At 42.6% G+C, this 23,602-nt stretch overlaps 1 protein-coding gene across 3 annotated transcripts in view; it reads left to right on the top strand.

Annotated features, from left to right (window-relative positions):
• Positions 1–4,808, top strand: part of FAT3 (FAT atypical cadherin 3) — a 655,772-nt gene extending 650,964 nt beyond the window's left edge. For 2 of the 3 annotated variants that reach the window (XM_077113295.1, XM_077113296.1), the window contains one exon: positions 2,594–4,808. In XM_077113295.1, the coding sequence (XP_076969410.1) occupies positions 2,594–3,216 (623 nt within the window). In that variant the 3' untranslated portion in view covers positions 3,217–4,808. Of the gene's footprint in view, positions 1–1,222; positions 1,283–1,922; positions 1,959–2,593 lie in introns of all 3 variants that reach the window. The other variant, XM_077113294.1, reaches the window with a different exon arrangement.
• The last annotated feature ends 18,794 nt before the right edge of the window (positions 4,809–23,602 follow it).

The raw sequence follows: 23,602 nt of genomic DNA, 5'->3' as shown, positions 1-23,602 counted from the left end.
CGACCTCACCCCAGTTTATACCTTAAATCATCTTTCCATTTAACAGCAACTGGAAAATAATGTACATTTGAAAATTTATGGAATCACTCAGTCCATAAACCCTTGCTGAGTTGCATGGGGAGTACAAAATAAAAAACAACATAGTGCCTGCCTCAGAGTAAATACAGTAATAAGTAAGCTCTGAAACCAGAGAAGCAATCGTGAAAGTAAAATATTCTGCCTTCACACACCCCTGCCCCAAATCTCTCCCACCTCCTTCCCCATACCTGAATAGTGCAGAGACCTCTGTAACTGATTTCTGGGATAACCATACAACAGTGAATTTCTCCCAGCCATTCTCTAAATTAGGGTAATGGCAAACCTCCATTTCTGTTTGCCTTTGTGCTGACTCCTTTCCTCACCCCTAGCCAGAAGAAAAGCTGTTGCCCTTTTGTGTTTTATAAAGAAGCAATCGAAAACATATAGTTTGCAATTCCAGGAACGATCTCCAACAACGACGCCTGCTTAACTGCTTTCCCATGCTCTGCAGTGTGTGGCTGTAAGGTCACACATATGGCCTTTCAGCTGAAGCCTCTGGGTTGGCCTTAACTAAAGCAGGTGGTATTAGGAATTTTTCAATCCATTGGTTTTAAACCTGACCACCTCCCAGATTCTAAATGATTGAGAGGCCACATGCTGACTTCTGCCCTCACCTGGATTCCAGCAGGCATGGCAGAAGCTGGGTCTTGGATCTCTCTAGGATATTAGTGGTAACAGGTGAGTGTGAGGCCATCGGTCCTGCAGAGGTTATGCTCCATCCCTGCCATTTGGACACAGGCTCAGAGCAGTGTGAGTGACCAACCCATAATTACCCCTGGGAGCCTTTGGGAGTTGCTTAAGGGAAGTCAGCCTGAGCTAGATGAGCCACTGCCATCCCAGATTGATTTCACTGGGTCATCAGTTGCAAATTTATGACCCAGCCAGCCCTGCCAATCATGCCTTTCAGGGGACCGGCCCCAGATTTCCTGCCGTTACTCTTCCATTCCAAGAATCCCCGGGACCCCCTAGATCCTGGCGTCCACTGAAGCACTGCCTATTGAACTGGTCATGGGACCCTCAGGGTATTTGCATGCTGCACCTTTGTTGCTGCTGTTGTAGTTTAAAGACATCAGCTGTTTTGTTTTACAATACATGACTAACCTGAAGCTGTCCTCCCCTTCTCTCTGCTTTTCCTGACCTCAAGCATCCATAGTGACTGTCATTCAGCTTGTCAACAATGTAGTTGACACTATAGAAAATGAAGGTATTTACTTTTATTCTTCCATAGCATTTCTTTGTGTAAAAAAAAGTTATCCTTTGGGAAATTTAGATTCCTTGTTACTTTAGACTAGGGGTGATTTTAATCATTTGGCTACAGAGAAGGCAGTAAACACATGGTTTCAAATGACATGCTGCATGTTTATTGATTGGAGTAAATTTTACAGTTTTGGGGGAAAAAATCACATAGTTCATATTTTTTAAAAAGTGGGGTACTCTTTTTGTAAAATCTCTTCCAAGAGTGCCTGATTAGTTGGAATCTAGATTAATACTAAACTCATTCCTACATTCAACATGTACTTGTTGAGCACCTACTATGTGCTGGGAACACTTAGGAGGGTATTCAAAGTTATAATATTATGGGGTTATTTTAGTCAGGTAAATTTTATTAATGACATAATGAAATTAGGCCCTGGTATTGATGGGGTTTATTTGTTTCTTAAATAACAATGAGGAGAACTGAAAAAGACTAAAGTTAGTCATAGTCTGTAGACCTTTGGGAGAATATTTTCACATGTTTTCTGTTTTGTTTTGTTTGTTTTGTTTTAGTCATCTAAAATGTTCTGTTTATCCCTCCACACTTGGCTTGGGTTGTCAGTTTTACTTTTCACTTTGTATTTAAACAGTGTCTGTCATGGACCAAGGACAAAACTACAACCGAGGTGATTTTGCCCAGACCCCGGCGGGCGTATCATTTTATTTGCGTGTTTTGTTTTGCTGAGTTCATTCTTACCCTTTCCCTCTCCCACCATCCTTTCTGAGTTTCTTTGATCCAAATTTTGCATGTTCCAGGTGTCTGGTGTGCTCAGTATTAGAGGTGGAGACCCCACCAGCCTTCTTCCCCCAACCTTGTTCCCTGCGTGTGGCTGACCCATTTGCCTGCACATCCCCCTGCCTTCTGTGGACCCCAGTCGCTGGTGCATCTCCCTCTGTGAGCATGCTGCCAGCCCTGCTCTGCCAGCGTGCGGATCCGAGGCAGGAGCTGGAGTTGGGGGGTGGGTGGAAAGGACACTGTTTCCTCCGCATGCCTCTGCAGACCATCTCTCAAGGCGAGGCTGAGCGTGAGGCTCTGCAGCAACCAAGCACCGCCTTTCAGAGTTGCCGGCGCCTTGCTCTCCCCTGGCCAGAGCATGGCTAGCCCCTGAGAGGCCCTTGTAAGGAGCATGGGGATGATCCTGGCTTTTTAGGGTCTCTTGGATGTTAAGAATTGCATGCCTGGTCCCTTCTTTGCTCCTTTTGCAGCCCTGCTCCAACTCCAGTCTGGAGGAAATTAACTGTCACGACTTTTCTCTCACAGCCTACCATTGGGATACCTCTGATTGGATGCCGGGGGCCCGCCTGTCGGACATAGAGGAAGTGCCCAACTATGAGAACCAGGACGGCGGGTCTGCACACCAGGGCAGCACCCGGGAGCTGGAGAGCGATTACTACCTGGGCGGCTATGACATCGACAGCGAATACCCACCCCCTCATGAGGAGGAGTTCTTGAGTCAGGACCAGCTGCCCCCTCCCCTGCCAGAGGACTTCCCCGACCAGTATGAGGCACTGCCACCCTCCCAGCCTGTCTCCCTGGCCGGCACACTGAGCCCGGACTGCAGGAGAAGGCCACAGTTCCATCCCAGCCAATACCTCCCTCCGCACCCGTTCCCCAATGAAACAGATCTGGTGGGCCCACCTGCCGGCTGTGAGTTTAGTACTTTTGCCGCCAGCATGAACCAGGGCCCCGAGGCCACAGGCCCAGCAGACAACCTGTCTTTATCGTTGCACAATTCCAGAGGCACCTCATCCTCAGACATTTCAGCCCACTGCGGCTTTGACGATTCCGAAGTAGCCATGAGTGACTATGAGAGCGTGGGGGAGCTCAGCCTCGCCAGCCTTCACATTCCATTCATCGAGACCCAGCACCAGACCCAAGTGTAAAAAGGGCACATCGCAGGGGCTTTGCGCTGTTTGTTACAGAAATGTGGAAGGAGATTGTCTGAGCTTACGACTCAATGGAGAGTTGTCTGTGGAGAGAGAAGGAAATAGAGTATTTTCTGCTAGGGAACTTCTTCACAAATAATACTGTCACAAGCAAGCTCGATTCCAATTGGGGGACAATGAGAGGCTCAGAAATTGTTTCTGAGTGGTGACCAGTCATCTTTGCAGTACGTACCTGCATTCAGACTGCACATTGAATTTTTGAAGGCGGAAAAGTTGTTTTACTCACTGAGTTACCCACAGTAAATCTTTTATTGCTTTGTGCAGTATTGTGCCATGGAAACTCTTGCAGCATTGGTCTTTGCAGTATTATTAACTGGCAACAATCAAAAAGGCATTGTTGCATGTAATTTTGAGCCAGTGGGGGAGGGAGGAATATAGTAGTTACGATTGTTGGAAAAGTTAGTCTCTTAGGTGAAAGAAAAGGGAAACACAAGTTATTAAACAAACAAAAAAATGGGCTGAAGCCTTTAAAATCAACACTATTCTTTTTTTAATAAGATGCCCAATTTTCAGCTATACAGTTAAGTTTGGGTAACATCGTTTACTATGTTCAATTATTTCTGTTTTAAGCATTCAGTGTCACGTAGTTGGGCTGAATGATCTTTGAGCAAGGTATCAATGGAGAGCAAATGTGAGGCAATTTGGGTGCCATTTTGTGCGTTGGGGAGAAGGTCGATGTTGTTCAAACTTTTAAAAGAATATGACTATCTGATTTTGTTATTTCTGGTGAAATATTCCTGGCCAAAGCCACAATTCTAATATTGCCATGGAAATTGATCTCTGTTCTGAGATTTAGAAATGAACTGGTATATTAGAACAAAAGATATTTTGAAATTTACGCCATATTTCCAAATTGAGGGGGAAAAAGTTAATGCTTTCAAAGTATTCAGCCTGGATAATCACAATTCTTGATAATACAGATTAAAAAGTACTTGCTATTCTAAGCTGATAACATCACTATAAATGCAATTGCATTAAAAAGAAAAGAAAGTAGATTAGCTATTGTATATAAATGATGATAGCGCGTGTGTGAGCCTGTGTACCAGTAGGTGCTTGCACTCAACAAGGCTGCCCTTGAGGAAAGCTGACATGAAGGCTTTAGGGTGTGGGTCATGTGGAACATCCTGCCAGTGAGGCAGGACTTCCGGTTTCTCTGATCTCCACGATGTTAGAGAAACACCAAATGCCATATTTTACCCCAGTTCAGTTAATGTGATTTTGGGACTGCCCTTTATAGTAACTAAAAGTAAAACTGTGCTTTTTAAAACAGTATTTTGTTATAATTTTCCAAATCTAAACTCTATTTGAAAAATAGATAGCGGACAATTACACCCTGGGGTTCTCCTCCCACCTAACCTGTGGGCTTTGGCCATGAATTTCCAAAATTGACAAGAGAATCATACCACTGGAAATACAGTCACGATCCTCAAAACTTAAAGTTGATGAGCTGAGCAACTTTTCTCTTTTGCTTCAATAAGATTATGGCTGCATGTGCAGTGGCCATGGTAAATAAATGCATATTTGCACTATCTGCTTAATGAGCAAATCTCTGTGTCCACAGTTTCTAATGGAACCCACGGCACAGGTGTGTAAATTATCCTGTCCTAAGTCTGTGTATCATCCTCCAAGACATAGTTTTAGTTTCAGTTGTGTCTAATCCATTTAGTTTTCTACAGGAGTCAGCGTTTCTGAACTCTATTGAAAAAAAAAATCACTTTCCATTCCTAAGCCTCCTGAGTTTATGGATAGCTTCACATGTTTTTCAGCCTTGCTCCCCTTTCTGTCTCTTGGTCAGACCTACTCATGGGGGTGTTACCCATACTGTGATCCTGAAATACACTAATTCTATTAAGGCTGCTTTTGAGAATAAAGTCTCTGGTATTTTTCTTATGTAAGAAGCACATTTGCAAGAATCATGGAGAAAATGACAAACTAATGGTCTAGGATAGAATCACTCTTACACTTATAATAATGCAATGACATAAAAATCATCAAAGTAAAACCAACAATTCATTTCTTGCCCTCAGGAAATATTAGGATGAGATTAATGCTGAAGCATCACCACTGCTTACACAGCATCTCCTCGAGGGGGAATGCTTGACTGGCACAGTAATGAAGAAATAAATAGATCCTAATCCAGTTGTGAAATTGCTGAAGGAAATTGTGTCTACCCACACCCCCCACCCCCTTTGCTCTGACCTATATAAAATACCTCTTTCTTCGGGATGCCTTCCCCTGATTTTCTGCAGAATAGCTCGTCTGCTAAATGTATACCAGACAAGCCCATGTTAGGTTTCGATTCATGATCTGTAAACACATTGATATCTCTTTGCTTTTTGGAAAATTAGATTTTCCTGTAGATTATGAAATGGTTTGCAGTCAGGCCAAGATGGAATTAGGTGGTCTGACCTCGGACTGGAAGAGTTGGAAGGGCTTTTAGGGTCTGCTAGTCCAACCCCCTTATTTTTTGGAAGAGGAAACATGCCCAGTGAGGGAAAAGCACTTGCCCAAGCTCACACAGTTCAGTGACTGAACAGAGACTTGAACCTGGTGATTTGACCAAAATTCTTGATAACACTGCTGATCGCTAAACTACCTTGGGCATTGTAGTCACCTGATTCTGCCGGACTCTCTGCCTTCCCATCATTCCTACTTTGGAATATGTTAGAAAATAGAGCTGACAGAATATTTCTAAGAAAAGTGCAGTTACAGAATTCTTTCATTTTGGAAATTTAGCAAAATGCGCTTTTGCCAAATGAATATTCTCTAAAATGGGGATGGAATGATAATTATGCAATTGAACTCAAAGCAGTCATGAATTGTGATGATCCTGTGATTATAATGTTACCTACTGGTGCATTTTTGTTTTTCTTGTTTTTCCCAACTATCAGTATTGGTGTCTTTTCCTACCCGCTCCATCATGATGAACCACGTGGTAAATGATTAAGGCAATTAGTGTGTTTCCCTTTTTCTAACATGGGCCACTTTCTAAAAGCCATTTTTCCATGACCTGTTGTAGGCACTTTACCTGTTTTGCACAAGTTATGGTTAGGTTGGGGGTAGCTAGCTGGACTATTGATATTTGTTGTACAGTGAACAGGAACTGTAGGACAGTAAAAGGTGAATAAAGTAGGTACTTGATTTATTCCCTTTTTTACATGAGTATTTTGCTGCTAAGCTCCATTCCCTGCCAACTTTCAATGGACTCATGTTGTGCCCATCCGTGGAATGCCATTGTAGAAGACTTAGCAATATAAACAGGTCAAATCCATGCATTTTCAGATCTGACCTATCAGAGAATCGGTGTATAGGCGTGGAAAGGGAATTTATAATGCATTCCTGGAACTTATCTAGAACTGCCCTTTGGAATCACTAGCACAGCCCAGGGGGAAAAAAAGCAAGTAAAATATATATACCATTGACCCCTTCCTACTTATTCCTTCCCAGCCCACCCACTGTCCCCACTAATGTTGTGTCTACATAATCAAAGTCAGGGGAATTGAGAAGAGAGATTATCAAAACAAATCATATCAGAGTCAGGAAACACTTTCATGTGAAATCATTCAGCAAGACCCACTGTTCGTTTTACATGAGTTGTCCAGATAATTGTCTGATCTCTTCACTCCACTGCCTTCCCAGTGCACAGTTTTTGCTAAAGTGGTTAGGCTTTTATGTTTGTGTTTTAGTTTCAAACCATGGGAAATGGAGAATTAAAGAGGAATTTCTTCAGTGCCATCATTTTGTGTGATCTGTGAGAAGGTAGTTTCATATTTTGCTGGTTTGTGTCCTACAGTGTTCAACTGCACATTATTCTGATGAAAATCCACAATTTTTAAGCTTCTGGTTGCATAAATCTGGGGTTTAAAGTCACCTTTTGTGGATTTGGCATCAGTTAATATTTAGCCAGGTGGCTAAGAGATAGGAATAGAATGAGATATTTCTTTCCTTATGTAATAATGAAAAGCAATAATTACAAGTATGTAATATTACACAAAGGCCATAATTAGTCTCTTCCAGTATTTAGGATGCACTAGAGAATTGTATAGTTGTTTGGAGTGTGTTTGGATCCATTAGTATGGACTGTAGTACCCTTCCGGCAAGCAGATACCTGAATTGCTACTAGTCAACAGTTTTACGAGCCCATACTACTGCATTTTGGGAAGTGACAAATACGTTTGGAGATGGAAGCAGTTCTTTTTAAGCACTGTATCAGAAAGATTGTCTTGTAAATTTACCTGTTGCAAACAGGCTGATTTGTAAAAGATGTACGTTTTGGTGTTTAAAATGTTTATAAAACTGTATATAATGGTTTCAATTTTCCAGGCTTTTGTAGATACTGTATTTGATGCCTATCAGGATGCTTTAATTTGGGGGGTCGAATATAATTCTAAGTCATTCAAGCTGTTGGTCTGCAACTTTTGAGGTAACTACACTCAAAAAAGGATTTTAGATTTGAAAATGATGTTTTTAATCATTTCAAAATGTACTGTAATCTTTCTTTGGTACCACTGTTTTCATTTCACTTTTTCTGATTTCAAGAAAGTGTTTTTATTAGCATTTTTTTAATGAATGTGTTTTTCCCAGTTATTAAGTATCTGATTTTTATGCCATCTCAAATTCAGAATGAGGTATGTCAATTCTTCACACACGTGCACACTCACCCAAACTTGCACACACATCACACACCAAACCTTATGCAAAGGGGAAAGCTGACACTTAGAGTGAATCTTGTTCCTCATGGAAATGAACTGTTCCTGCATTTATTACTGTTGGCAGAAGTCAGTCTTGTGTCTTTTTCTAAAAAATGAAAAGAAAAAAAAAAAGAGACAGTAAAAAAAAAATCCCAACTGTGTACAGGTTTGTAACTGCCAAAATTTGATGGTTAAAACAAGTTTTCAAGTAAAAAAAAAAAAAAAGAATAATAAGAAGAAAGAAACTAGCGATTGTGTTGATTCATTTTAAGTGTTTCTTTTTTGTCTGTATTTAGAATTGCTGACACCATGTGGGGCTTATGCAGTCAAATCGTGTAATCCTGTAGGCCATGGTGGAAAGACCATAGGGTGCTCTTTAGTCCTTGTCTGCCTCTTAGACAGAGGGGGTCTCTGGGCTGAAGGTTAGCCCCTCAAACCTTGGGGGCAGAGGGTGGATTATTGTTTTGTTTTCAGAGACATCTTAGAAAGACTCCTCTTTATTCTGGTGTACGTATGTTGGAGTCTCGTGCAACTTCCTGTTGGGTACACAATCCTGTGGGGTTTTTCTCTGATGAGAAGAATGAAAACAGTGCTGTTGGTATAAATGAATAAAGGTCATCAAGATCCACCTCCACAGAAATCTCTCTTCAACCCACCCCACCCCCACCCCCTTCTAGGCAGCTCCTCCAGTGCTCCAGTCCCTCACAGACAGAATTCAAAGTGTTGGGCTGAACACTTGAAATTTCCTCTAAAAATCCCCAGAATTTTTTCTATATGGGGTGAAAGTCATTTAAAGGATACGGGGTGGGCAGGTGGTGGTGGGGCTCAGATTGATGGGGGAAGAGGAGGTGATTCACAAGAAGGTAGCCTGAGGCCAGGAAGGTCTCCGGAGGGGAGGACCATCCCTCTGCCTGGCCGTGCTGTGGGAGGACCAGAGCCTACTGTGAGCACTGCTCTTTGTGGCTGAGCATCACCCAGCCATGAAAAGACCCCTGCCTGGGCCACAGGCTGCCATAAAGTGGGTCCTGTCTGTAGCAGGAAGCAGGACATCACAGGCCTCACCCCAACCAGGACCATGGACCATGGAGCCATTCCCCTTATAGTGCTGGCAGAGATGATGTACTATCAGAGCTTGCTCTACATTGCAATCCTCTGGTTTCTGTCTCCCAGTGGCATGTAGGTAAATGTTTAACACACAGCTGGGAGCCCTGGTTGCATTTGCCAACTTCTACGCTATAAATACTCCTACTGTGATGATTTCAAGCTACCAATGCAAGGCCAGCTGGCTCACAGAATTCCTGAGAGTCTACCAGTCGGCTCTTAGAAGCCAGTATGAGCAGCTTCAGCACACCACCGGCTCCACCCAGCAAGTCCATAAGCCACCTGAAGGTAGAGCTGTGTCTTAATTATCTTTGTATCTCAAGTTCCCAGTACAATATCTAGCTCTCGTTAAATGTTTCCGAATGAAAAAATGACAAATATTTTTCCAGCTAAATCCCTTTGATCTCATAAATCCTTTCTCATTTTGGTAAATTTAGTAACTACAGTGAAAAAAGAGGCAAGTGCTGAATACGCTAGAAGTCTCCTGCTTTTCAACCCAACACCACAGAGATGAATTGAGCACCAGGAAAATATTTATGTCTTTCATGTGGCCACCCTTAGCAGAAGGAGAATTAATTTAAATTTTTATGCATACTTCAAAAGTGGTAAGCAACTCAGACATTATGCCAATTTAAAAAATAGTACTAGTCTCCTGAAGGAAAGACTAAATAAAAAGATATTTTGCTTTTTAAATTGGAGAAATCACGTTATACATTCTAAAGTGCAACAAAATTTTTGGCAAAACCTTTTGGAAGTGATCTCACAAAAAGATTGACTTTGTCCCTTAAAGATGGAGCCTGCATCCTTCAGGAATGTCTGGTATTTACTGAGCACTAAATGATAGGCAGACCAGGTGTTCTCATCAATGGGATGATGATTTAATCCTTACAGAACCTTTGCAAAGTAGGAATCTCCATCTTACAAAGGAGCAAACTGTCTTCCTTGGCAGAGGTAAAGCCGGAACTCAGATTCAAGTCTGTTTGGCCTCCAAGCTGTTTACATTATATTGTGCTGCTGCTTTTGAACCATACATTGGTTCTGATACATGAAACTCATCACTCATCACTTTTTCCCTTCTTTCCAAAAGTATACCTTCTGAAGGATGACAAGAAAGACAGGTGGGCAAATTCCTGCCTGCCATTTAGTCCTCAGAGAAATAGAGGAAGGGACACTGCCAGGAGCAGGGCCCACAATGACTGACCATAGGGAGAAGTGCTGGGCTCATGTGAGGATTGTAGATGGAAGGAAAATTTTACATCCACCAGTGTCATCACCAGGAAAGTTGTCACCTCCAGGACATCAAGGAAAATGGCAGCCTCTTTGGCGTCGGTTTTGGATTTTGTTCCCTAACATCTGTGCCAGGATGGTCACAAAGAATCATCACCTGGAAGAGATTCAGAAAGTCATGGATAGGACTCTAGGAATCTAGGTCTCTCTTGGCAGGTGATTCTGACCCGAGGTCAGGGTTAAGGAGCACTACGGACTGGTGCTTTAGAGTGTAGCACTGTAAATGCTAAAGGTTGTGAGGGTACTGAGTGCACCATGGAATTCTAAGCCTACCTAGAATGGGTCCCTACTCCTTTTCTCCTATATCAGCCTAGATTCTTTTTCCCCTATCTCATGCAATGGAGAGTGAACAGGGCAATTTGGGCTCATACAACCTCTGGACAGGACATAAGTCTTCTATCTCAGTCCTAAGAGGCATCATCTTTATATTTGGGTCCCCCCTCCAGTTCACATGCCACAGTCAAAGATAGTCATGGTCCAACACCATGCTGGAGAGAGCTCCTCTGAGTCTGGTCTGCTGAACAATCGGCAGAATTTGTGAAAGAAGCCCAGAAGCAAAAGAAACAAAGCTGCAGAAGATATATTTGCTGAGATTCTTCTTGCTCTTTCAGCTCTTTGAAAGGATCCTACTAAACTCACAATAAGAATCCCTTGTAAAAACAAAAACAAAAAAACACGACATTCCTGAAATGTGAGGGTCATTTACTCATTCCATTTGAAAAATCTTTGCATTAGAGCTAGAATTAAGCTCTACACTTGATAGATGCTCATTGAGCAGACTAAGAAAGTGGTTGTTTATTGCTTGGACTCTTGAGCCTTTTTCCTCTCTTGATCCTCTCATTTGCTTACAGTCAACTGGTCCCTTTGGAGCTTCCTTTGGCCTCAGTTTCTGGGTAAATAGAATAGGGCAGGCCTGCACCTGAAGTCAGAAGGACCGTATGGAAATATCCCCTGGAAAGCGAGTGGGAAACAACAGTGGTTGTTTTGCATCATTTAACTATTGTTCCCATCTTCACTTTATGCTGGTTATTTGAGATAAGGGGGCTGGTTCCTAGCTTGGAAACAGTTCTCTATGGAAAAGACATTTCTTTTTCTGTCTCTGGGTTGGGGGCCCCCATGTCCACCCCTCTGTTTAATGATTGGCTGGGAAGGCTCACAGAACCCAGCGTATAGTTGCCCTCATGACTACGGTTTATTACAAACAAAGGTTGCAAAGCATAATCAGAAAAGGGAAAAGGCACATGGGGGAAACAAGGCGCAAGCACCAAAGGGTCCTCTTCCAGGGGAGTCACACAGGACACGTTTGATTGCCCCAGCAATAAGTTGGGATAACATGCATGAAATGTGGCCAGCCAGATAAACTAGTTAGAGACTCGGCATCCAGGGATTTTTCTATAGGCTTATCATGTAGGCAGGCTCTGCCTCGTGTGGACCAAATTTGCAAACACCCAAAAGGAAAGCAGCTGTTCAGCGTAACATATTTGCACGAACATATTAGGCACAGTGCCTCACTCTTACCTGTTAGGGAATGGTGAGAATTGTTCTGAAATCCAAGTTCCCAGTTGCCATCCAAGGGTCAACCTTGAAAGCAGGGCTTTCAAAGAATACAATCAAGCCTACTCTGTTAACTCTTTGCTGCGCAATCCCTCTGAAATTTCTGCCAAATGGACACTTGCCTATTTGCCCAAGCTCTTAGCAATCAACAGTTCCCATTTCTCACAATGCCATTGCAAGTGTGTGGGGCCCTCTGTGTGGCCTCACGGTCCTGCTCCTCAAATCTGTACCTGTCCATCCTCATGGAAGCATAAGATCCTGCCTAAGCAAGTGTTTCAAAAGCATGTGGCTAAAAGCAAGCTGGCCAGCAAATCAATTCTGTCAGCTCAATAAGTTGAGCAAAAGTTATCAGCTCCAGTCACTTGTTTTGGATTACTGGTCGTTTGCGGGGAACAGGGAAGTTTCCAATCTGGATATGCCTCTTGAAGCATTTTGGCTCATTTCTCAAAATTCTTCCACCCTGTTTCCATTCTTTTGCTTTTTAAATTCTAATTAATTTTCAACCAGTTAGGCCTGCTTGGTGCTGTTTTTAATAAAAGAGATTTGGAACAACCTAAATATATAACAATAAGGGACAACTAGGAACAAATTGGCACAAAATTAAAACAGTTTAACAGCCAAGCAAGAACAAATGGCTTAAAAATAGAAAATTTTAAAACATTTTTTTTTTAAATTACTTGTTCCTTTGATTTTTTGGTACTTATTCCCTCTTATTCTCTCTCTTTCTTGTTTCCAAGCTGTGCTAGGGCATTACAGAATGAGAAAATGAAAACAGGCCAAAAAAAAGGTCATAAGAAAAATCTTATAATCCCTCAAGTTCTTATAAACAAACCCCTATCATTTCACGTTTCCATAAATACTCACCAGTATAACCTTTCTGGCCATTTTCTATATGGATCTATACTGACACATGTTTATTCCTCTAAAAAGGAGGATCTTTATTAATATACTTTTTGGAATTTTAAAAATATTGCTCCGAGTGCCTTCTCACGGAAACGTGGAAACAATTCAAAGGCAAATCCTGAAAGTTTCCCTTCACTTTGCAACTGCCAGTCCCAGACCACCTCCACCTCCAAATGACAGGAGCATTTCTTTAAAAACACAAGATGATTTGATGTAATTATCTGTTTTCAAATTATTCTCTTTTCAACTGCCTTTTATGTGATCATCCTTGATAATTTCCTTTTCCCATGTTTCCTGACCTACCAGACCTTCACTCGTCCATGGCATTCCACAGGATTCAAATAGCTCTCCCATGCTGCTTTCTTGAGCTTCATGAAATTCTGCATCTTTTGCAAGATGTGCCTCTTCATTTAGCACTCAGTTGCTCTGAATCGGCATTAAATTTGCAGAGCCCACAATCGGCAAGAGACAGACCAGTCCAGACTTTTAAGTGAAACTCCAGCACTAAGCAGGGAGAGATGTTAAAGTGGACCTATTTTTACAAGGTTTCAGTTCATTGGTGCAAATGTGACTAATTTTGCTTCTCTATTTAACCTCATAACTATAAGGAGTTCAGGTAATGAAGATTCCCTGTATATGTACAAATACAGATACATGGATGGGGTGAAGTTACATAAATAGGATCACATTTTACACATTGTTCTAAAACTTGCTGTTTTCACTTAACAGTGTGTTTTGGACATGTCAAGTCAGAGCCCTATTCTTTGTCATGGCTACAATTGCTTTCCATATCAGGCTCATTCCATAATTTGTCTAACCACTTTTTTCTTGATGAGCTGTTTTAATTTTTTGATTATTACAAACAATTGCTCCCATGACCTTCCTTGGACAGATGTGCACATGCGTTAGGATTTCTGCAGGAGGAATTTTTGGAAGAAGAATTTTTAGGCCAAAGGGTATGTCCATTTTTAATTCTGAGAGTTTTTCCCCATTTTAATTACTTTCAAAATGGTTTCACCAAATAATAACCCCACCGATGGTTATACATGCTGTGTAGCAGCCTGTGTTAGTTAGATTCAGTTGTCAGCTTGGCCAGGTGAGCATACCTAGTTTTGTTGCTGCGGATATAAGCCAATGGAATGTGAACCTTATCTGTTGCCAATTACATCTGCAGTCAGCTAGGAGGCGTGTCTGCTGCAATGAGTGACGTTTGACTTAATTGGCTGGTGCTTAAATGAGAGAGCACAACGTAGCACAGCCTAAGCAGCTCGGCATTCCTCATCTCAGCACTTGCAGCTCAGCCCAGGCCTTTGGAGATGGAGAAAGAAGTCACCCCAGGGAAAGTTGTTGGAACCCAAGGGCCTGGAGAGAAGACCAGCAGAGACCATCCTGTGCCTTCCATGTAAGAAAGAGCCTCAGTGGAAAGTTAGCTGCCTTTCCTCTGAAGAACTAACAAAATAAATCCCCTTTTATTAAAAGCCAATCCGTCTCTGGTGTGTTGCATTCCGGCAGCTAGCAAACTAGAACACAGCCTATATAACTTAACTCCCCCCGCCAACTGCATGGAGCCTGCCAGACGCCACTCTGCTGCCCCAGAGCTCTGGGACCGTGGGGTGGGCGCTGCTGTGGCTTCTTGCCACCAGCACAAGAACTGACCACTTGAGTCCCCATTGCTCTAACCACTGTCACGTATGCCACTCCTCTCTGCCGCCCAGGAATGAGGAGCTGGCGGAAGGATGGGACTCCCAGAGGAGGCCCAGACGCTTGGCTGGCAAAACCACCCAGAACCCCTTCCCTCCCAGCAAATCCCTGGCTCTCAAGCAGTGTGTTTGACAGGAGGCTCCAGACAAGGTGGACGCTGCCAAGAAAAACCGTGAGCAGATCCTGCAGGGCTGAAATGCTGAAGTGCTCATAATATCAGGCCATGTCCGAACAAACCATTATTCCATAGCCGTTAACCTTGAAATGCTTTATCTCTGATAGAAGCACAAAAGAATCCTTAAAGCCTGAATTTCTGTATGAGCTTTCGTTGATTGGAAACAAAAAGGAAGATTGAGAGGAACCCTAAAGGGTACTTGAGAGGCTCAGAGTTGGGGCTGGGGTCTAGCACTTTCACCTGGAATCCTGCCCCGCCAGGGGCATCAACCTCATCTGGGAGCCTGCTAGAGATCCCAGACCCACTGGGTCAGAATCTAGAGAGTAACAAATTCCCCCAGGTGATTCATATGCACGTCAGTGACTGAGAAGTGCTGCTTTAACCTCTGACCTGGGCTCTGCTACTTCCCAGCTCTGTGAACTTGGGAGAGTCGCTTCATCCATAAAATACGCTGTTAGAAGAGGACAAGGCTGCAGTGCGTGCAGAGAGACTCGCACAATGCCTGAGAAGAGGTAAGGGCTCACGTGGTAGCTGCATTTGAGCAGAAGTAGAAGGGATTTTAATCACATCCAGCACAGATCCCATACAGTCTGGTTGAGGGAGAAACAGTTCAGTTCATAATCATTTAAAACCGTGAATAAACAAGAAAACGCTTGAGCTAAAGCTCAGGTGTTCCTCTGGAGTCACGTTTTCTGAGTAAGCTCTTTGGAGCGTTATCGAGGTCTCGCGTTTAAATCCGTGGGTTCTGCACAGACGGGCGGTGCAGGGCGCAGAGGCCGCCATTCTCCCGCACCGAAGCTGGCCTTCCCCCTCGCCCAGGCGTTTCCTCATGAAACCGAGTCTCTGATCAGTTTCGGGAGATGCTTCTTGAAGCAGGGACTTTAAAGCTGTAGCTTTTCTGTGACCCAGAAAGAAACTGCATTTAACTGGGTCACAAAGGAATTCCGTGACAAGTGATGGGATCCCGGGGTGTGGGAAGGCTGGCGGTCTGGATGCTTGTTCTAAATAGTAGGAAATTGACTTTGAGAGGAATGAGATTAAAATGACCAAAAGGGCAGCAACTTCAGGGACAAAACTGAAACGCAGTGATAAGATTTACCGTGTAAATAATTCACCTAGCACAGAAAAAGGCTTAGGATGGGCTGTGAGCACAAAGGGCCTTTTTCATGTCTCAGAATATAATTAATTAAGAATTCAGGATTCAAGGTAATTAGAGAAACTGTAACCTCGAGGCATACTGCTGAATTATTCTTCTCATTTTTAACAATAGGAAAATTTAATTTCCCAGTCATGTGGCATAGATTTTAAATTTGGATAATGTGGAGTGCAATGTTAATGCATTGCAGTCAGCAAATTAAATTATTTCTTTTGATTTCGGCTTTGCAACAGAAATCAGGCACCAATGATTGAATCTGAATCGTGGAAATGATTGTCAGAGATGAAAAATACTTGAGCGAAAAAATGTACAAATTGCAATTGACTCTCATGACTTCCTTACCACTAAGTGGTTGGTATGGCTCCCTTTGTAATTAATGTGGGGAGGGGGGTGGAAATGTATCACGTTTGTTGATGTCCTGAACTGGGGCACGGAGGATGAAGAAATGATTTCTATTACATGAGGAAGGTGATGATGCGTTCCACTGAAGTACAACCCACAGTCTCTGACACATGGACGCTGTCCACAATTTGAGTCTCCAATTAGGGTTCCTAGTAAATTAAAAATCAAGAACTAACTTCCTGTTATGATGAGCCCAGCATTCACGGAAGAGCTGCTTCAATCTGCTGTGCTTATTGAATTACCCATTGTGCCCATTATTTCAGCCACTGCTTATTTAAATGTTTCCAGGTATGCTTGCGATGCTTTTTCTTAATGCATCAATTATTTAGCATGCATTTTCAAGACAAGTGCAATGATTGTCTGATACTATTGCCTCATTTTTAATCTATAAAAACCCTACTTTAATTATGCTATTGAAATGTCCAAAGGGTTCCCCTGGAGAGGATAGCTTTGGCTTCAGAGAGATCTGAGTTTGATTCCCTCTGACCAGCTTTGAGACTTTGAGAGGGTTTCCGATTTCTAACTGAAAACTGGAGCTAACAACGTCTACCTCACAGAAATGGGGCAGCAATTACATGAGATGATGCTTATCAGGTGCTGAGCACTGAGCCTGGCCCACGGTGAGATTCTGGTTTCTCCTCATTCAGGTAGGCCTGGAGGCAAGAAACCCAAGCCCAGTGGAGATATCCAGTCCCAGCCCCCACAGAGTGAAGGACTCTTCGGCTGCCTTTCTGATCGACACTTGTAGATTGACAAGCTACAAAAGCCATATACTAAATACGTTTTTGTTGGGGATTGGGGCGGGGGTGGGGGTGGTTTGCCACACTTCCAACAGCCTAATAATTCCTATTTTTATTTTCTATTATTACCTTATACTCTTTCGTTCATTCACATAATTTTCATCCTTGTGATCACAGTGCAGGCATCATTTGCATTCTATTTTTTCATTCTGTATGCTTTAAACATTCTTCCTGCTTTCACAAAGTCATCGTCCTTAAATTTTAATGATTTGACTTTACGTTTGAGAGCTATGGGTGTATTTATGGAAGAACAGCGAGCTGAGGGGAGGGGAAATGAGAGAGATCCCTAACCTCCCCAGCCTGGCATTAAAGAGGACTCCTGCCCGTTCCCCCCAGACATCTCTGGATTGGGGGCCTGTGCACTGGGGAAGGGGGCTGTCTCGTGTTCTATAGAATGAAAGTCCTTGCAGTCAAGGATGCTGCCAGGAGGCCATGGGAGTCCATGAGGTCTGAGGACCCAGTGCCTCCACCAAACCAGCAGGAGCTCCTGTTGGTCGCCACAAATGGGTGATTTCCAGAAACTTCACCCCCTGTTCTCCAGAGGCAACTTGCACGATTTTGAAGCTGCTTTTGCAGGGCAAAGCACACTCACTTTTATGTTAATTTGGGATAGATAAAGGAGGTCACAGAGTCCTAAACCCCCCAAATCACCCTTTTTGTGTGTCCACCCATCACAAGTTTAGCCTCTGGAGCCACAGACAGAGTAACCCCTTTGGACACCAAGCCCCCTTTGTCATCTCTAAGAGATGACGTCCGGTATCTGAGGCTGCAGAGATCCGTGTTCTTCATTTATTTCTACTTTAAAAGTAGCCTATGTGCATAGTAAGTCAGAAGATGACTATAAAGTCCTTCCCATCCTCAACCAGAAGCACACCCAAGATAATATTTTGAAGCATACACTGCAGTCTTTTTCAATATTTTTATGAAATTTGTTTTATGGAGATGGGATCCGACTGTACACAGTGCTGTAACTTGCTTTTTTCACTTATTGGGGGAGCCTGGACCTCTTTCCAAAATCTGCACTTTCTTTTAGCAGTTGCATAATATCATGCTGTATGGATGCACCCTGAGTTATTTACTAGTTCCCTTACTGATGGGCATTTTATGCTGTTCCCAGTTGGAGGCTCTTGCAAACAACCCTGAAAGGTATATCATTCAACCTATCTCAGCAATTCCATACAAGTATACTGGATGCTAAATACCTAAAAGTGAAATTGTTAGATCAAAGCATATACCCACGTTAAATGTTGCCAGATATTCTCAAATTAGTAGCAGCTTAAGAAATGTTGGTTGGATTGATTTATAAAGACTCTGAGTTCTAAGGCAAAGGCAGCAGAGGAGGAAAGGAGGACAATTAAGAAATAGGTGGAAGAAATGGTATGCAAAAGAAAGCTTCAGGTGCTGTGGGTTTCCAACCCTTGATCTAGATGCAAATAAAATTGAAAGCAGCATGACCTCTTCAGGGGAGGTTGTAGTGGGCGAGTATGTTAGGGTGGGACAAGGGAGCAATTAAGTCATACTCAGAGCATCTAGGAGCAGAATGAACATTAGTCACAGACAAACAGCAGAGAAAATAAAACTCTCTTCCAACTCCTTTAAGTGCTAGGTGTTTTTCATCCTTACTCTCTTTAATACTCACAAGAACCCTGGAGAAGATTCTGATCCCAATTTGCATTTTGCTCTGTCAGTGCTATAGACAATGCATTGTACCCCTGAGGGTTGTGCAGAATTACTCCCACAGAGGCTATGTTTTTGCCACTGATATAACCCAAGCTCTTTAAACAGAGTCTGATACAAAGAAGGTGCTGGATGAATGTTTGTTGAGTAAATGAATGGATGGAAACCAAGACTCGTTGAGGTTACATTAAATAAGATAAGATGTGAAAAGTATCTTGCACACTTGCCATGTATGCTCAGTACACAGTGGCTACCCTGATAAGCAGCAGATAGTAAATCCAACAGTACGTATTAGAGGGAGAATAAACTCCAATTTGCTGCCACCAAAGCCAAGTGACTTCTCCTTGCACCATCTGGGGCAGCCCTGACTGAGACAGGGAGAAGAAAGCGGAATTCGTGTTGCATGCTTGGACCGAAATTCATGCCAGGAGAGAGTGAAATAACTGAGAGCAACACATTTTAAAGCAAGCAAGGGAACAGGTCCTAAAAGGCTTAAGCATGGCCTTGGGCTACTTTTTTTTTTTTTTCCAATTTAGGCTCTAGTTGCTTGCTGGGTGTGGGGTGAAGGGAAGGGAATACAAGTGTTTTCTTATTGTAGAGTTTCTTCTTACAATGTACAGACTAGTTTTCATCTTGGCATTAAAAGAAAGAGGCACAAGCACTATGTAGGCTCTGCCACCCTCCCCGTAGCTGTGGCAATTACACCATTTTGGATAATTGTCTTGTAATTGCTGCTGTGATTTAAAATCTAATGTTATCCTCCAATTGTTCTGATGTCTTTTCATGAATAATAAAGTTGTCCCATGAGCCCTCTGCCAGTTTCTTATTTAGATTGGCCCTGTGTCTGAGTTATGCACCATTGTCCTACACGCCACTGTCTCACAAAACCAGTGCAGCAGGGACAATATGGGCATAATTAAGACTCGGCTAGTTGTGGAAAATGGGCATGCGAGTGGGTAAGGTATGAAGTTTTGTTCTGGAAATATTTCCAACCTGCAGTTGGCCTATAGGTAAAAACAGGGTTGAGAGATGTGGACCAATTTCTCTTTAAGAGTCTTAATCTGATGCTATCTGTGAAGGCCGGACATGCTTGATTCTGTCTAATGTGGTGGGATTTTTCTTTTCAGAACAGAAGGAAAACAGATTTTTCCATAGGGTGACTTTTCTCTGTTGTATTATGTTGTCATTATCAAATACAAACAGATCTGTAAACATGAGCTGGTGCGTCTCCCTACAAGGCCAAAGTACCAGCTGTTATATGAATGGGCAGTGGCAGCTCGGATTTCTGTTTCCGTATCTGGACCTTGGTTTACTGTAACAGTTCAAGCAAAGGACAATGGAGTCATTTTAGAATTTCAAATTAGCTTCTCCTCAGAGAAGGGATGGTCTCATGTATTTCTATACCAATGATGCAGATGTCGCCCTTAGTAGGCCCTCTCGGGCTGGGGGCTAGGGGGCCCACCACCGGTGAATGGAGGCATCCTGTCTAGTCACTGGAGGCTCTTTTTTGCAAGAAGGCCCAAGTTAAGTTTCTGAATAGCTCAAAGTCTGCACATGTCATTTAGAGAAAGGGCATCCAGCTACGTGTTCCAAGGCTCCCTTCGACCCTCAGCAGCCTGTCCAAGCTCCTTAGCTTGGCATCAAGGCCTCTGGAGACTTGCCCTTCTCTTGACATTCCCAGTCTGCAGACCTGCCATACTGACCTTGCTGTGCTGGCTCCCCTCTGGGCCTTTGTATGTGCTTTTTGCTTTTGTTATTATTATTGTTGTTGTTTTTATTAGAAAAGTTGTGGGTTTCAGAACCATCAGGCATAAAATACAGGATTCCCATATGCCACTTTATTATTGACATGCTTTTTTTAGAGGTCAGTTTTACAAAGACATTTTCTGATTCCTCAAGCTTCATGGTTGCCCTTTGTAGGTTCTCCCATAACCGCAGTATTCTCTCGTCTGCCCTCAGTGACTGCATGCAAGGTGCGTGGCAGAGACTAAAAGGTCAGGAAGCTGCCACTTCATCAGACTCTACACCAGCCGTATGATTGATTTGCAAAGAAAAGTGCGTGTGAGAGACTTGCTTCATTACACCACCCAGTAGCAGGGCTGGGTTTGCAGGAGTTCTAACAAATGGAGGACTCCAGTATTGCCAACAAAGAATCTAATAATTATGAATGACTGTGGTGGTTTGAAGCTGTGTGTATCCCAGAAAAGCGTACTCTTAAGTCTAATCCATTCCTGTGGGTTTGAACCCACTGTAAGTAGGATCTTTTGATGAGGCTCCTTCAGTTAAGGTATGGCCCACCTCAATCAGGATGGAACATATTCCTGTTACTGGAGTCCTTTATAGATGGAGTGAATACAGAAAGAGAAAGCCATGGAAGCAGGAAACTGAAAGCAATGAAACCACGGAGAGAAGGGAGAGAGCAGCAGACTCCACCATGTGCCCTGTCACGCGGCAGAGGAGCCAAGGTCTGCTGGCAGCAGTTCTTTGGGAAGAAAGCATCACCTTAATGATGCCTTGATTGAGACATTTTTCTCAGCCTCAAAACCATAAGGTGATGACATCCCATTGCTTAAGCCAATCAATTTCATGGTATCTGCTTTCAGCAGCCTAGGAAACTAAAACAATGACCAAGGTGGCTTAGATCCATTTGTCACATTATGTTAAGGAAAAAAATGAGGGGCCCTGTGCTAGCAGGCCCTGGGTCCCTAAGACAAGATGAGTGTTTATTATTTCCTGGGGGAAACTCTGTGGCCCTTATATCCTGCTATAGCCACAGTTTGGTACAAAATTTTGGAAAATTCTGGGGCCCTCTCTTTGCAGGGCTACAGAGAAATGTTCTTGGAGTCTCTAGTGAGATAAGATCCCCACTTACCAGCAACATTTTCTGTTACATTCAATTTTTTTTAACTGTATAGTATAACATACATAAAAGGCAAAGAAATAAAAAGCAATAGTTTTCAAATCACTCTTCAACAAGTAGTTACAGGACAAATCCCAGAGTTTGTCATGGACTATACAATCCTTTCATATTTTTCCTTATAACTGCTCCAGAATATACGAGGCTAGAGGGCTTAAAAACTTTATCATCACAAACGAACTTTTTTCCTTCTTTTTTTTGTTTTGTGAAAAATAACATATATACAAAAAAGCTATAAATTTCAAAGCACAGCACCACGATTAGTTATAGAACATATTTCAGACTTTGACATGGGTTACAATTTCACAATTTTAGTTTTTACTTCTGGCTGCTCTAAAATACTGGAGACTAAAAGAGATATCAATTTAATGATTCAGCATTCATATTCATTTTTTAAGTCCTATCTTCTATGTATAATTCTACCATCACCTTTGATCTTTCCATACCTCTCTTTAGGGTTTTTTGGGCTATGGCCATTCTAAATTTTTCATATTGGAAGGATCTGCCACTAATATGGGGTAGGGAGATGGAACTATCTGATGTTCTGGAGAGGTTGGGCTAGGTTTCGGTACTTATGTGGACCAGGACCCATCTGGAGGTTGTAGGTTTCTGGAAAGTTACTCTAGTGCCTGGAACCCTTGTGGAATCTTATATATTGCCCTAGGTGTTCTTTAGGATTGACTGGAATTGTCCTGATTGTGGGTTGGTGGGTTATGATAGGTAGCAAGGTCTACCTGAAGCTTGTGTAAGAGCAACCTCCAGAGTAGCCTCTTGACTCTATTTGAACTCTGTCTGCCACTGATCCTTTATTAATTACACTTCTTTTCCCCCTTTTGATCAGGATGGAATTGTTGAGCCCATGGTGCCAGGTCTGGATTCATCCCTCGGAGTCATCTCCCATGTCGCCAGGGAGACTTTCATCCCTGGAAGTCATGTCCCAAATCGGGGGAGGGCAAGATTTCATTTGCAGAGTTGGGCTTAGATAGAATGAGGCCACATCTGAGCAACAACAGAGGTCCTCCAGAAGTAACTCTTAGGCATGCCTATAGATAGTCTAAGCTTCTCTGCTACCTACATAAGCTTCACAAGAGTAAGACTTGTGATCGATGGCATGGCCTAATGATTTGGATATCCATAAAGTTTGACACAGTATCAGGGGATTCCCTGATGGTAAAGTTTAATAGTTCCATATTCTTTCTCCCCTCCTTCAGGAGACTTTGCCAATACTTTTTGATTGTATGCTTAATATACTCTAGGATATTTCCAGGCATTACAATAATCTATACAGGATTAAAGGACCTCTCTCTTATTCTGTGCTTCCTGTGTTTCAGTTGTTCAAATGAGCTATATAGATAGGTTGAATTAGATTATGCAGTACAGAAAATTTCAGTTCCATTGGTCTGAAAGAGTATGTGTGGTTCTAAAATATAGACACTGCCTTCCTTACTCCAACGTTCTGAATTACTTTAACCCCAACTGTTCGGCTTCATTCTTATCTCTAAATATCAGGTTACATATATAAAACAGCCTCTCAAAATGCAGAAATAATAATCACCACTCCGGACTTAATGTGTCTGCTCTAAAAACTTACAAATCTAGGCCCCCATTTTCTTATAAGCATTTTCTAAAGAAGACCATACCATTATTGTTCTTTTGTTTCTGGCTTATTTTGTCTCACCAAATGTCCCACATGTTCATTCATATCGTTGCGTGCCTCATGACTGTTCCTTTTTGTAGCAGCACAACCCTGGTTCATAAGTATACACCATCGTTCACCAGTCTACTTCTCTATCAGTGCAATCGTCAGCCACCGGCATTCAGCAGACATCATGTAGAGGGCCCAAATTCCACAGTCCATCAACATTCTCAATTTTAGATGATATCATCGTTCCCAAGAGACAGAAAACCAATAAACACACCCTCACCAAATAGGTAATCTAAACCACCTCTTAACTCTTA

The sequence above is a fragment of the Tamandua tetradactyla genome, chromosome 8 (assembly GCF_023851605.1).
Source record: "Tamandua tetradactyla isolate mTamTet1 chromosome 8, mTamTet1.pri, whole genome shotgun sequence".
Classification (NCBI taxonomy): domain Eukaryota; kingdom Metazoa; phylum Chordata; class Mammalia; order Pilosa; family Myrmecophagidae; genus Tamandua; species Tamandua tetradactyla.
This window is presented reverse-complemented; position numbering and strand designations above follow the sequence as displayed.